The sequence below is a fragment of the Myiozetetes cayanensis genome, unplaced genomic scaffold (genome assembly GCF_022539395.1).
Source record: "Myiozetetes cayanensis isolate MyiCay16 unplaced genomic scaffold, myiCay2020 scf3, whole genome shotgun sequence".
In the NCBI taxonomy this organism is placed as follows: Eukaryota; Metazoa; Chordata; class Aves; order Passeriformes; family Tyrannidae; genus Myiozetetes; species Myiozetetes cayanensis.
In genome coordinates, this window is record NW_026087521.1 from 45,433,934 (window position 1) to 45,448,708 (window position 14,775).

Sequence of the window (14,775 nt, forward strand, 5' to 3'; positions counted from 1 at the left end):
GTTCTTCATATTATTATGACTAATAAGAAAAAAGGCAACAAGCCAGGAATTTTTATTGGTCTGATGCTAAGGAACATGACGATTTTAATCTTCCTTTTATTCATATATTTTAAGACTGCCTGAACAGATCACACCTGTGAGATTCATTAGTTCTGTCTGCAAGTGATCCTTCCATAGGAGACATGGCAAGGAATAAAACAGACCTCTAAAACAGTCTTTAAAATAAAAAGCACCACACAGCAAGAGGCAAACAAACTAGACCAATGAATCCATGATTATTTGCATCACCTCTAACTGTTGTGCTATATTGTCTCCAGACTGATTAGGGAACTTAAAAGATTCAATTACCAACATAAACAGCCCTCAAGCATCACAGGTGGAAAACAGAAATAACCAGCATACAGCTGAGCACCTCAAATTGAAAATATTTAGTGCACTCCAGGCTCTTTTTTATTCAAATTGCAATTTAAAGACTTCAAGAATTGAAACAAAATTATTTTAAACAATATACTTACTGTATGCATGCATTAGCATCTATGTTTTTTTTATAGGAAGCCAGGATCCTTCAAGACAGTGATACATTATCAAAAGAAATGCTCAAGACAACCTATTTGAAATGGATTTTGGTTCAGCGCTGCTTGCACTTTGAAAGCTGTCTGCTGCCTCACAGGCAACGGGCTAGCTATTGAGAGAGAACAGGTGGGAATGCCAGGAGTTTGCTCCTGCAGAGAGAAACACCAAGAACTACCCTCTTTGTTCCAGGCTTTACCTCTGCTGCTCACTGCTCACACCTGGGATTTCTGGGCAAGGAGGATATCACAAACACTGCTGAGAGCTGCCACCACATTTAGCCTGTTAGATCATGCCACTGGCAGCTCCTTCTATACTTGGCTGAGCATGTTGAAAACTGCAACACCTGACTTGCTGGAACCAAGTTATCCCAGCATTTGCCGCCAGCAGCATTAAGTTTAGCATTTGTTATCCTCAGGCCAAGACAGCACTTATTTCTTTCCTCAAGAAGAAGATGAAAAAAAGTCTGACTCACATTCGATGCCAAAAAGCAAGGCATTTGTTATACATGCTTCACACTTAAAAAAAAGGTACAAAATTGATTAAGTAATCCATTCTGTCAGTCACCCTACTTCGGGCACACTATGATCAATGAAGTCATATACATACTGTAATGGCACAATTTGAAAAGGCACAGTTTAAAAAAGGTGCAAACAGTTCTCAGATTATCTCCTTATATAGCTGTGATTTGCAAACACAAAGCTCCAGAGGCACCCAAGGATGTCTCTCACCACAGGCAGCCTCCCATGATCACAGGAGCCGTCTTCAATGAGACCGTTTGTTGACAATTCCTTAGTTCCTTGGAAAGTTCAACATAAACACACATGCATGCTTTGGATGTTTCCACACTCACCATAGCAAAGCCACATTAAAAAAAAAAGAGAGAGAAAGAATCTCAGTTTAAGCACCTCCAAGAAAACTGGTGCCCACAGCGGGACAGCTCAGTTCCCAAACAGCATGTCACAGCTGCCATCGTGACAAGCAGACAGACACTCAGATTGCAAATAATAATGAATACTACCCAAGATCACTAGTGAGCTCCTATGAAACTTTTAAGAAAATATATAACAAGATTAGTGATCAGCAAGATTAATAAAGGCATCCATTCTTGTACTTTTTGCATGAGTTACATTTTGCTGCAATACCTCAGCTCCACAACCATCCTGAAGAAGCCAACATCAGCACACTTCCTTTCACAAACCAGTCTGGAAAGCATAAAGATGAATTCATAACACTCCAGACGCACCTGCAGTGTAACCCATCATATATTCACCTATCATTTGAACTTCAGATTCTCTGAACAGCAGTGACTGTCTACCACTAGAGCTAAAAAATTATCTCCCTCGTTGTCCTTTTCATGTCACCCTGCTTTTCATTTCTCCTTCAGGTATACTGGACCATTAAGCAATAAATGAGAATGAACTGCAGCCTAGACCTTCTCTTATGTATCCCAACAGAAGTGACAAAAGCAGGTGATGTCAGTGTAACAGAATATATAACCCAAGAGGGACAGTCTTGAACAGTGGTACTGGAAAGTGAAATACTGGGGAAAAACCCAGAGATTTAACCCTTGCCTGGAGGCTTGTACAGGGGACACAGTCCCTGCATTGGTTCTTCCTGGCACCATCAAAAACTGTGAGGAATCATCTGTCTCACAGAATAGGTAAAAAGAATTTATTCAAGAGCATAGTTCACAGCACAATTTTAGAAAACATGGTTTAAAAAAAGCTGCAAGCAGCTCTCAGATTATCTTCTTACAGAAATGTACAGCAGAATTCACACCATTTTGCTTTCCCTTATCATTAATTCTTGTTTCATAGGGAGAGCTGCAATGCTCATGGACCAACACCTTTGGAAAGAACTCCTGGCAAAACCAATATAAAACAGGACCAGCAAAATATGGCACCCATTTACAATTAAGACCTGCTGTTCTAACTTCTCTCAGCTCACACAACAGTCCCTAACGGGGAAGGACAGCAGAATCAGAAGAAAAAGAACGCTTTACTTTCCAGTCACACAAAAAAGAAAAACCACAACACAACTCCAGCACACCCTAAATAGATTTCTGGAAAACTACAAATAAAATGTGATAAAATCTCAAATCAAACATTTCAAATAGGAAAGAGAAAATTTAGACCAAGTAAGAACAAAGCTCCCTATGAACATCCAGTTCAAACAAAATTGACTTTGCCAGGGCTACCATGACATTCCAATGCATAAATAATTCTGTTCACTAATATCAGAGTTAATGCACGCAGCTATCTGCATGGAGAGGAGCTGATGCAGCTTCCTGAGTAGCATGTCAGAAAACAGAAGATGAAATAGTTTGGTTCAGACCAACACAGGCTAAGTGTAAAGAATAACTGAGCTGCTAAGATTGGACTTGTGCTCTCTTTTCCTCTAACTTCTTGCACTCATTAGAAAAAGAACTCTGCACAGTTGAAATCACTGAGCCACAAGGCTCAGGTAGTAGCTATCAAAATGGCAGGTTTAGTAAAAACTCCTTTTATTTATTCACATGCATCTTAAAGATTTTTTTAGTCCATTTCTACTCGAGCAGCAGTTTTTCATGAGCATGAAGATATTTTAAAGAAAAATTAAAACCTGTATAAACTTAATATTTCTAAAAGAAACTTACTGGATTATATCATCTAGTATAAAATCAGCATTGCTTAACCTAGATTCTGTCTAGTGCACTGAAACAACATAGCTGCACGTTTTTGTACATCTATTTGTTAACTTGTCTTTAACTGGATCAAACATATAAATGTTGGGTAAATGTGGCATATTACTATATAAAAAGCAAAGTTAATATTTTGATTGCTTACTTTCAACATTTATTTTGTGCCACTCAAAAATCTTTTTCACATCTACCATTACATTAGAATGCAGTTGGATGGAGTATCACCACACCACAAAGCTTCACAAACACATTTCCTGAGCAAAGGCTCAAAATAGCCCACAGGAAAAGGCTGCTGTGGAACATGTAAATGGGTCGTTCATCAATTCTCATGTCACATTTGACTCTCCATTCTACATCTCAGGTACCCTCTGGAGTTACATTTTGTTAATTTATACCACGGTTGGCAAACAGAGACAGAGTGCACGTGTTGGAGGCGGGGGAGAAAGGCCAACATCAGTGGCAAATATGCAGCGTTAACTTAGCTTCCCCATCTTACGGGAAAGGAAATACAGATGAAGAATGCCAAAATTAGGAAAAACACAAACATGGAATAAAAGAGGAAAGAAAATGATAAAGAGTTGGAGGTTAGTTTATGAAAGAGCGTGACACAGGGTTCCTGTTACCCCCACGCAGGGGGTTCGGAAGCAGGCTAAAGGACACAGCGGCTTGATGTGCTGCTTTCCTTACTTCAGGCTCCACCATGTCACACTAAGTCACTCTCCAGCTGAAGGCAAGGGCCTGAGCTGAGGAAACGTCACTGGCAGGAAGGATGAGGACATCCTTGTATTGTACCAGGGGGAACGATGGGAACAACAGAGTTAGGACACTTTTGCCATCCGCGGTGAGCATTTCTTCAGTAGGAAACACAGGAAACACAGGACAGCACAGTTTACCCTCAAAATGGCTCTTTTAATGCATATGGACTGCATGTGCTTCAAGGTTAATGGGATGTAATTGTCTAGACTGCATAAGACTGTGACCAAAGTAGCCACCAAACCTTTCAGAGACCGAGAGGGATTCACCCAGCAGCCGGGCAGCACACGCCAGCAGTGCCCGCCTCATCACTGCCACCGCCATCGTACTCCCTCTCATACACACAAGCACACCCAGCCCTAACTACATGCAGTAAAAAGAAAATGTCAAGAACTTAAATCACATCTATTTTTATGTAGCACTTGTAACATCACCTGATAAATTACAAGACTTTCATTATCGCACCTTCAACTCTGGCAGAAGTTTCCATATGTGCTCTGGCTGTATCAGCCTGCTTCACCCACCTCTTTCTTTTAACCAAAATCAACAGGGAGCCGTTGAAAAGAGAGATGAAACAAACACCAGTGACAAAAATTCTCTTTCATGACAGTCTTGGAGATCTTCACAACTATTTTCATTTCATAAGACTTTTCAAATCTTTTCATGACTGGACTGCACACTAGAATAACAATACTGGAAAAATGCAGTTCTCCAACTCCTTTCTCTCCCTCATTAAAGATGGAGAGGATCAGACCTCAGAATCTCTCCCACTGTCAAAACAGATTGAAACACCACATCTCAGAAAACATATTTGCATGAGAATGTGTGAAGATTCTATTAAAGCAAGAAAGTTCCTATCTATTCTGATTTTTATAAGAAAATTTAAAAAGGGGGGGAACTCTGTCAGCATAGTTCTACCAGCTTACTTTAGAAGATTTGAATATTATTCCAGAGGCATATATTCTTCTTATAGTATATGCATTTTATTTCAGGTTGTATAACAGACTAAACTGTAAAGCTATACAACCAAAAGCCAACACTAAGGAAAACTTGTCTTAATAGAAAAGCAGACCACAGAGACACTGATTCACGTAAATTTTCTTGGAAGGGAAGAAAAGAAACCCCCAAACAGCTCATATGCTTTCCAGAGCAAAAAATTCGCTGCAAGTCTTTCATGTAGTTTCTACATGCTACCCTAGTGGTATAAAATAATTAACTTGACACTGCATAATAGAGTAATTCTAGACACAATGTTCGCAGCACCTGCATGCACCAAATTCCTTCCTAAGGTCCTTATGTCAAACATGGATATTCCTAAGTAACTGTACTAGTACCACTTCTCACCAACATCCCCATGTCTCACTGATTTGGACTCTAATTAGACACACCTAACAGTTACACAAGTTGTTTCCTAATAGTCTGTAAAAGCAAAACATGAGAAGTCAGCAAAATGGCTTATTCCTTATGTCCAATAGCCAGGAATTCCTTTGTCCGTTCCCAGCTCCCAAGCGTCAGAGCCGGGACTGCCAGAGAGGCTCTGCATTCAGCCTGGCGGCGGGGACGGGAAGCAGAGATCTGAGCCATCTGACTCACTGGTTACTGACAAGCCCTCCGAGCTGGCAGAAGCCTGCCAGCTGCACAACCTACGTGAGGAAGGGAGGTAGGGAGGGGAGAAGAAAAAAGCAGGCTCAGGGAAGCAGAACACAAAAAGAAAGCCAGTGATAACACATGACCAAAGATAATGAAGGCTGATAGGAAACCTAAACGGCCTATTATCAAAGCTATTCCATTAAAACCTGGTGGACAATTGCAAAGAAAGAATTTTTATGTACAAGTAAGAGTGGCAGAAGCCAGCTAGAAGTACAGGGGATGTTGAAAACAGGACAAGACTGCAGGAGAAGTAACCTACCTTCCTCAGATCAGAAACCAACCCATTATAATCTTTAGGAAACAGATGAAAAAAAAAAATCTACATACTTGGCCTCTGCTTATCAGGAAATTATCTTCTTCAACAAAATTCAGTACAAAGTGGGTTTTAATGTATAACACCTCCAATATCTAAAATGTATTTTGTGCATTCAGATCTCAGCATAAGTGTTTGAACATTCTTTCTAAATGCTATTTAGACCATGAAGTATCTTATTAATTTAGTGTTTCTGAATGGAAATTTTGCAATTGCAAAAAAAACCACCCTTCCTAAACACAGCCAATCCCTAAATAACACCACATTTATCTGGTGCAATACTGCCCATCAGAAGCATGTCTCAACCCTAACAAAGTTCAGTACATCAAAGAGGAATATGTATCAAAGCAAAGTGCTTAACCACACAGCTTTCAATATGAAATGCAATATTCCAGCAAGGCTTTCATGAACACTTAATTGATCTCTGGGGACTCAGTCACCAAAGCAGAATTTAGTACGGAAAACTTGACTTACATTTTGCACTGAGATGCTCATTTCCGGAAAACCAACGGATTATTCTGAATTACCAGGTATGGGGAAAATAAGAAGCAATATTCCATTATACCACCATTAAGATTTTAAAGGATTGTTGTTACATGGTACTCCTCCCTCACCCTTTCCAAAGAAAAATTCTAGCCAGAAACTCAATGACACAGCTATAAATTTTGTCAAAACCAATTAACAACATTTGCAACATCTTGAAGGAGCACTGGCAAGAGTAGCCAGTAAATACAGTATGCTATTCCCAGAAAGGGTGAAGGAGCAGACTCACTCAACCTGAAATACAATTCTCTTGCTTAGAACAATGTAACAAATACCAAAAGGAAGGCCACAAGATCCAAAAAAGTTTAAGTTTCTGTTTTCTGCAGCATGACAGATGTTCCAAGGCACGTTCATTGTTCCTTTGCATCTTTAGATTGTTGGACAAATGTACATTAAATGTTACTTTTAGTTTGTAAGGAGTATTTTGCTGTCCTCTTCAATAAAACATTTCTCTAAAAATAGAATAACCAACACATAAATATTTTTCTTTCATTAGGAAGTTTTAAAAGAATGGTGTTACTTCAAAGCAGAACCATTACAACTACTGGTCTCTGACAACACTAAAATGAATTGTAGGGCTACCAGCATCACTGACTTTTCACCTCACTTTTCAGGCCTGACATATTCTTTTCTAAAAAAACAAAACAAAACAAAAACCCACAAAATCAAAACACAAAGCAAAACCAAACCAAAAACACAAAACACACCAAACCCAAAGAGCTGCCTTCCCTGTTGTTGTCTGTGACTGGATAGCGATATCTAAAACTTCTTTTACATTTAACAGTACTTTTTCTGTCCCATAGCATTTAGTCTTCACTCACATTGTTTATAGAGTCCTCATAGTAACACATTCACATGAGTTTTCCATTTTAAATTTTCAGTCAAACAGGTAGGATAGGACAAAATAAACAATCTTTAAAAAACATTTCAAAATACTTCCTTTTTCTACAATGGAAACAAAACAGATTATCCGCTCCCAAGGTACTGTCATTACTTTGAGAATATTCCCCTGAACTACTTAACACAAACCAAACCCACGTGTCTCCTGCCAGCAGTGCCTGTCCCACCTCAGTGGTTCACACACCATATCAGGACCCTGGGCTCTCTTCCTTTCAAAGCCAAGCCCACCTCCAGTAGAAAGGAGGCTGACATCAAATAACTGAGAAATCAAGTGGTAAGTAAAAACTGATACCTACCATTAGCTACCCAGGCCTGCCATTTGCATTTAAACCCCTGTGGGAAGGCCCAAGCAAACAAAACATATCTGAATTAAATAAGACATATGAAGTTCAGGTAAGAGTGTCAGAAGCCATCACCATTCTCCATTAAAGCATACTGGTTTCACGAGAATGGGATCATGAGGAAATTTCTTAGTAACCACAAAAACACTGGGTACATTATGAAAATTTTATTTCTTCCTCCAGCAAGAAATGTAACATGAGGTAAAGACACCATTGAACTCTTCTGGTAATGGCAAGCCTGACATTCAGACTTAACATCTTGAATATCTGCTATTATGGTTAGAAGCGCAGGCAATTGGTCTGAATTTCTCAGAAGAACAATCTCATTTGTGCATTGACTTTAATCATAACATAATTTGCTTTGAGATCCCCATTAGCGGTGCATTACAGGAATTTTATGTGCCATGATCTATGAAAAAGAGCTAAGTGCGTGTTCTGACAGGCTGGGGAAAACGCGAGCAGCAATTATTTCAATAACAACAGCAGCACTGTTTCTCTAACATTTACCTGGCCCAGGAAATGATAAAAGGCTCTTACAGAACTATGCAGAAAGGGTAAGACAACATTGATAAAGAAGCTTCAAAGGATTTGAGATAACAGTGGATGGGAAAACTGGAGAAGATGCTTGCCTGGCCGTGTTTGGGCGAGGACCCTTACACCCCCACCCCAGGGTAGAGCCAAAATGAATACTAGTCCCTGCTCTTCCAGTAGCAGCTGATTCGGGTCTGGAGACCTCTGTATCCTTGTGTCCCCTGTTTTTCCTAAGGATTTCTTTCTTCCCCAAGTTCTACTGAAGTAACTGCATACATTAATTTTTCCTAAGGTAGTTTCCAACTATGTAGTTTAAAATAAACACCTAAATGGCTCTGGTTATGGTTTTCCATGTGTGCTTTTTACAGAAAAACATAACAGAAACCCAGTTATCCCAAGAATATCCAGTTTATGGAGCAGCAGGTTCAGATGTGCCAAGGAGAGTGCTTAAATCCTCATATCACCATTGGTACTGAGGAAGGTTTTTGTGGAGAGGGAATAATTATAAATCTCACACACTCAGCCAGATGAGAAAACTTATGAAATTTCACTAAAGGAGCAACTGCAATCTCACATCTACCATGCTTCGTACAGCAAAACTATCCTTTTCCTAAAGCAAAGAGTTATTCTCACCTGGATTCAGAACCACATAACACAAAGCAAAATAGATCACATAAACACATAACATAAGTCCTTATTTAAATTTGGTCTCATCCTTCCTAGGTACACCAAATCAAGTGAATTCCAAGACAGCATGATCAAAATCCCTGAAAGATATCCAAATATTGGATTTAAACAAAAAGCATACATTCAGTCAGGAATTTAAAGTATACCAAGGACAAAACCAAGAAACACCCTGCTGTGAACAAGAAAAATACTCAACAACCACATGAATAAATATACCAATGGGGAGCCCATAACCTGAAATCCTACTTTCCATTATAAGGCTTCATGCTTTCCATCAAACAGTCCCATGTTGATAATATTAAATCTAAAACCAATTATTAACATGGGATGCTCCTAACATATTTGTCTCTTCCCATAAAAGAGAACATGCTCCCCTAAAGAATGACCAGGCCCCAGATTCTTTGGGGCATGCGTTTGCTACATACACATCCAAAATGAAACAAAGCTTAGTAACTGTCAGTGACAAAATGAAATTAAGTGTGACTATCTTAAGCCAGTTCATTTATTCCTGTCATGCACAGTGTAAAGAAGTTTACTGGGGACTTGGAAATATACGGGCCACATATTTCATTCAAGTCCTTATTGCTGCTTTCAGACAAGTTTTTAGGATCTCGAAGACAAACTGATAAGCTGAAGTTAAAAAATTGGATGATACCATATTGAGTCAAAACAACATTTATCATCTGTTATCACACCGATGGGACGCACTAAGTGATGCTACTTAGGGAGAACATACAAGCTCGGCCACTCTCTGTGGCCCATTCCTCTTCTCAAAATCTACAGTCACAGGAATACCAATATTAAAAGATCTGTTCCTCCCTATTCCATTTAGCACCCATTTCAGACATAGAATCACACAGTCTTTAAGGCTGGAAAAGACCTCAAAGATCATTGAGTCCAACCATTAACCCAGCACTGCCATGTTCACCACTAAATCATGTCTCTGAATGCCACATCCAGACATTTCTTGAACACTTCCAGAGACAGTGATTTCACCACTTTCCTCAGCATCCTGTTCAAATGCCTGACCATTCTTTCAGTGAAGGAATTTTTCCTCACATCTCTCTAAACCTTCCCGGGTGTAACAGGAGGGCGTTTCCTCATATTTATGAATTTTCCCAATCCCTTTTTAAATCTGTTGGTATTATCTGTCTCTACCACCTCCTGAGACAAAGAAGCACAGCAGCAACCCGCAGAGTAACCAAACCCCACCACACTAACATCCTATGTGAGTCACACAGAAATCGTGCTTCACTACCACCTTTGCTGGGAGCAGACAGATACAGAAGGCTCACTATATTCAGGAAGAGGCAGTAGCTTCTGTTACACCCAAAAATGCTTTCAAGACCTGATGAAGAATTTACATACCCAAAAGCTTGTCTGCTTTTCCCAGCTCTATCAACTGATCTAAAAATATATTCGTTCTCCCTATAAACCTAGCAACTATGCACTCCAAGGGCGCTTATTTCAGTTCATCCTGAGACCAGTAAGGTTCATTCCTCCCCATTGAAGTATTCTTGGATATAAATACATGACTGTATCTGATTTGCTTTAATTAAATCTGAAAAAGCACATAAATAAGTTTCCCAAATTTTGAGGAACATATGAGGAATAATTAGCTTACTTTTCCTCTTGACTCTTTGCCAAGTGCAAGCAGTTTTCAGAACAACAAAAGTATACAGAAAGATATACAGCAACAACGGTCCTGTTGATATTTAATGTAAGCGGTACAGCCTCCCAAATCATCATTTAAACATATTTACAACCAACAGAGTTCCAATGGAGCTGTTTAATTACCCTTTCCTTTTTTGTTTTACCTGTCAAGTCTCCAACGCCTGTTTGTAGTTTCTCTAGGTTCCTCGGCCTCATAGAAGCCAGTGCTCTGGTCTTCCACACTGCTGGAGTTCTGCCATTCAAAACAGAGGTTCCTCCTAGAACCCATAGCAAAAGGCAAGTTCTCATACTCAGGTATTTCCTCATAGTGACGCACGTTCTCATACTCCGGAGTACAAGTGCTGGTTACAGAATTCAAACGCATTTGTGCCACATTCTCTCCCAAAAGTTCATGCCTATCTAAAGACTCCAGCCTTTGATTATTGCGCATCTCAGGCTGACTCCTGTTTCTCTGCCTCTTCTTCTGCAGCGCCGGACTACTTATTTCTACAGAATGCGCCTTGGCAGATTTAGCTTTCCTTTCACTGCCTACAGATGCTGTATTCCTGTTGTTACCACTTCCATAACCATCCCCGGTGGAAAGGTTGGCAATCGCACTATCCACTGACTGGCTGCCTTTGGACAAAAATTTTTGGAAGTCACTTTTCATTAAGCAAACTGACAGTTTCATGTTCAGGAACTTTTTCAAGCTACTTTTCTTCTGATGATCTTTGCAGGGCTTGTCTGTCCTGTCCATGTCCACAGCAGAGAGAGACTTGGCCCTAGGCTTTGTCACAACAGTGAAGTGGTTGAAGCTGTTAGCAATGTTAGCAGTTTTTAAAGATTCAGCATTCCCTGGAAATGGAAGAATAGGATGAGGTAACTTCCAGACAGGTTTCTCAGAACGTTTGGGTATATCACAGGATGACAGTGCACCTTGCTCCTTGGCTTGTGGATGTGTGAAGTGAGATCCTTCCAGAGCACTGTTTGATTTGTTCTCATTGGAAGTGTAGGAACTTTTGTCCACAAGCTCTGCTGAGGCAGCTTTTTTCAGAAGGCCAGCAGCTGGAAGGCTGTGCCTCTGTGGTTTCTTAGGAACAACTTTTGGAGAATTCTCATCCTTTATTTTAACTTCTTTATTTTCCAAGTTTTGTGGGGAAACATGGAGGCTATTGGAAGCAGATGAGTGCTGACTGCAAGTCAGTTTGATCTGCTTTGGCAAACTCATGGACAAAGTATCACACCTGACAAAGTTAGTCCTTTTGTCTATAGCACCTGGCATTTTGTCCATAGCACCAGTGCTGTCACCTGTTACCTTGTCCATGGAGTTAACTAATTTATGGTCTGTATCTAAGGAGCATTCAGCAACTCCCACCAAATCAGAACTTTTGTGTAATAACTGAGGCAAAATATTTTGTGAAGCTGAATCTTCCACAGCAGATTCCTTCACATGATGCATTTTGTCTGCATTGCTTTGAGTTATCTCACATTTTTCAGGATGAAGCACTTCCATATTATTGTTATAACAAACACTTTGTCCAAGGACATTAATTTTTGCTGGGTTTTTAAAGCTTTGGTCCATAAGCCCATAGGAATCTTTCTCTGAATTAGATGGTTCCTTTGTTCCTTCTCCTGTGGTGTCTATGCCATCCTGACGGACCAAACATGCAGAACGTGGCTTTCTTGGCTTAGGGATAGGAAGCACTTTTGAGCTCAAGACTGAAGATGTTTCAGGGGAAGCTTTATTAGCACCTGCTTTCATCTCCACTTCACCTGAAAACATACTATTGCTACTTAAATTTTCCTTTTCTAACATTTCCTGGTCCAATGGGCAATAACAATTGTGGTTATTTTCAGTCACACTAGGACAAATTTCAGACATCTGAAACTCATCAGCAATGATCTTACCATCAGCATTTTGTTGCTTCCCTTTAGCTACCTCAGAAGATGACGAAGACTGTACAAGTTCCATAAACTCTATTTTAACAACGTTCTTGGAACTGCTACCATCCCCTTTGTCAAGTTTGTCTGCGTGCCTATGCCTCACAGGACTGCTGTTAGGAAATACACCATGAGTTAGGACATCCTTAAGTTTCTCTTCCGAAATGCTGGCTTTCAAAACCACCTGACTTCTATTTCCCAGTTTTTCATTGTGGCTATCGCCCAGAGACGGTGTGTTTTTTTCAACAGCTTTGATGTTCTCTAAGTTTTCAAAGTGCTCAAGAATGATCTGAGTTTTACAGGTTTTCTCTCCACTTCCAAGTTTATGAAGGCATTCAAATTTGCAAGACGACACAGGTAGAATATATGTTGTGTTGCCAGTGCTCCCTTCCGAGGTCTCATTTTTATAGTTCAAGTGGTCTAGTGTTTGAGAAGAATCTTCCCTGTGCTCCTCAAAGCTTTTTGTGCTTTTTCGCGTAGACGATGGAGGTTTAACTTCTGGAATGGATGAGCTCTTGAGAACCTTTGGTTTTGGCGCAATTGTTGGCTTGGTTTTCCTTGCTGCTTGTATCACACCAGAAAGTACAACATCAGGCTTCGGTGCAACAGGTGGAGGTGTTGCCTTGTGTCCTACCACAAATTTTGGTTTGGGGGCCACTGGTGGCTTCTTAATTTCTAGGAAAAATGGAAAACAAAGACTTTAGTCACCATTGCCCACAGAACAACTTCACCTGCACTGCACTATTATTGGAAGTTTTGTGATATTAACTTGTGACCTACAAGACCTCAGTGTGTGTATGAATACATTTTTCTCCTAAAAGCATGCCTCCCTCACCTAACACCGCTTTTTTACTAGTTGCCTTTCTTTGTTTGAATAGGCACAACAAAGAGTGGTAGGAAAAGTCTTCAAAGGTAACTTTTTGTTAACAAATATTTTAAATTAATATTACATGTATGTCCTCACTCAGATGCTAAAGTACGATGTTAATAAAAACAGAGCAGATTAGCCTGGTTTTGCAGTTCGAACTATTATAATACCATTTTTAAATGGTGTAAGTATATTAAGGGCCACATGTATAATAAGCCATGAAGATAATGGGACAGCTAGGCTAACTACCAAGGCAGTTCTGCCCCTTCCCCCACTATGTTTGGAAATGTGTAACCTAAAATTCCTCTTTCCCTTCCTCTTCTCTTCAAATAATATTGAGATGGATTACTGTACCAGTTGCAAAACTGGCACTGAACCAGCCGTTCAGTGAAATGGGTCTGTGGTGTGAAGTTAATGCAGTAATCTGTAGCAAGTCAGTACTTTTCTATTGTAAAACACTATTTCTGTGCCACTTATGAAACTACTCTTCCCAATATGTTACTGTCTGACCTAGAAGCAGTCACCACTGCTAGGACTTATCACCCACTTGACAGCACAAGATGACAAACCCTGAGAAGAGCGTACAGCAGGAAAAGGAGCTCATGAGGAACTTGTAGATTGTGGAGGTTTAATCCTCTTGTTTGTTTTGAGTGGTTTGGGGATTTTTTTTTTGTTTGTTTTGTGGTTGCCTTTTTTTAAGGTATGTCTGAAACATTTTAATACTGCAGGAGATTATTTATAACCAACTGATTTCCATACACTAGAATAATTTCATTTTTTAAGTGCTTTCAATGATTTTTTATCTATGCAAATTGATTTATAAGGTAAACAAGTTTCTCATGCTGTTTATGTATTACCTCTGTGCTTATTACCTTTGTTTTGAATAATATTTTGGTATACTTTCAGGAAGTGATACATATGTTAAATAAAACCCTCAAGAAAACACACTAGTTAATGTTTCACATGCCAAGAGATAGGGTAAGCCATTGATTTATTACTCCCTTTCAACTGTGGGTTTGGTGTTTGGTTGTGTTTTATCACCATTATTATTATTATTACAGATGTGCAACTGTATCCTAATCTCTAGCCTAGAAATGTGAGAATCAAGCTTCAAAGTTTCAGGCTGGGTCTTTTTCTGATTGCAGTTTGTTTTGTGGTGTTTTTTGTTTTAAGCAATCTAGATGATTTAAAAAAAAACCAAAACAAACAAACAACCAAAAAAGGCAGATGCCCTCAGTTGCAAGTATTTCCCAAACAGCAAACCACTGCTCTTAGCAGACAGCCAGAAACAATGTCTCTACTATAGAAACAGGAAACCCATGTTTTTCTAGAACATTAATCA

The 14,775-nt window shown here is 39.6% G+C and overlaps 1 protein-coding gene across 1 annotated transcript in view; it reads right to left on the reverse strand.

The window, feature by feature from the left end:
• Positions 1-14,775, reverse strand: part of FGD6 (FYVE, RhoGEF and PH domain containing 6) — a 71,095-nt gene that overhangs the window by 48,383 nt on the left and 7,937 nt on the right. Inside the window, exon 2 of the mRNA XM_050324648.1 lies at positions 10,789-13,240. Within this exon, the coding sequence (XP_050180605.1) occupies positions 10,789-13,240 (2,452 nt within the window). The remainder of the gene's footprint in view (positions 1-10,788; positions 13,241-14,775) is intronic.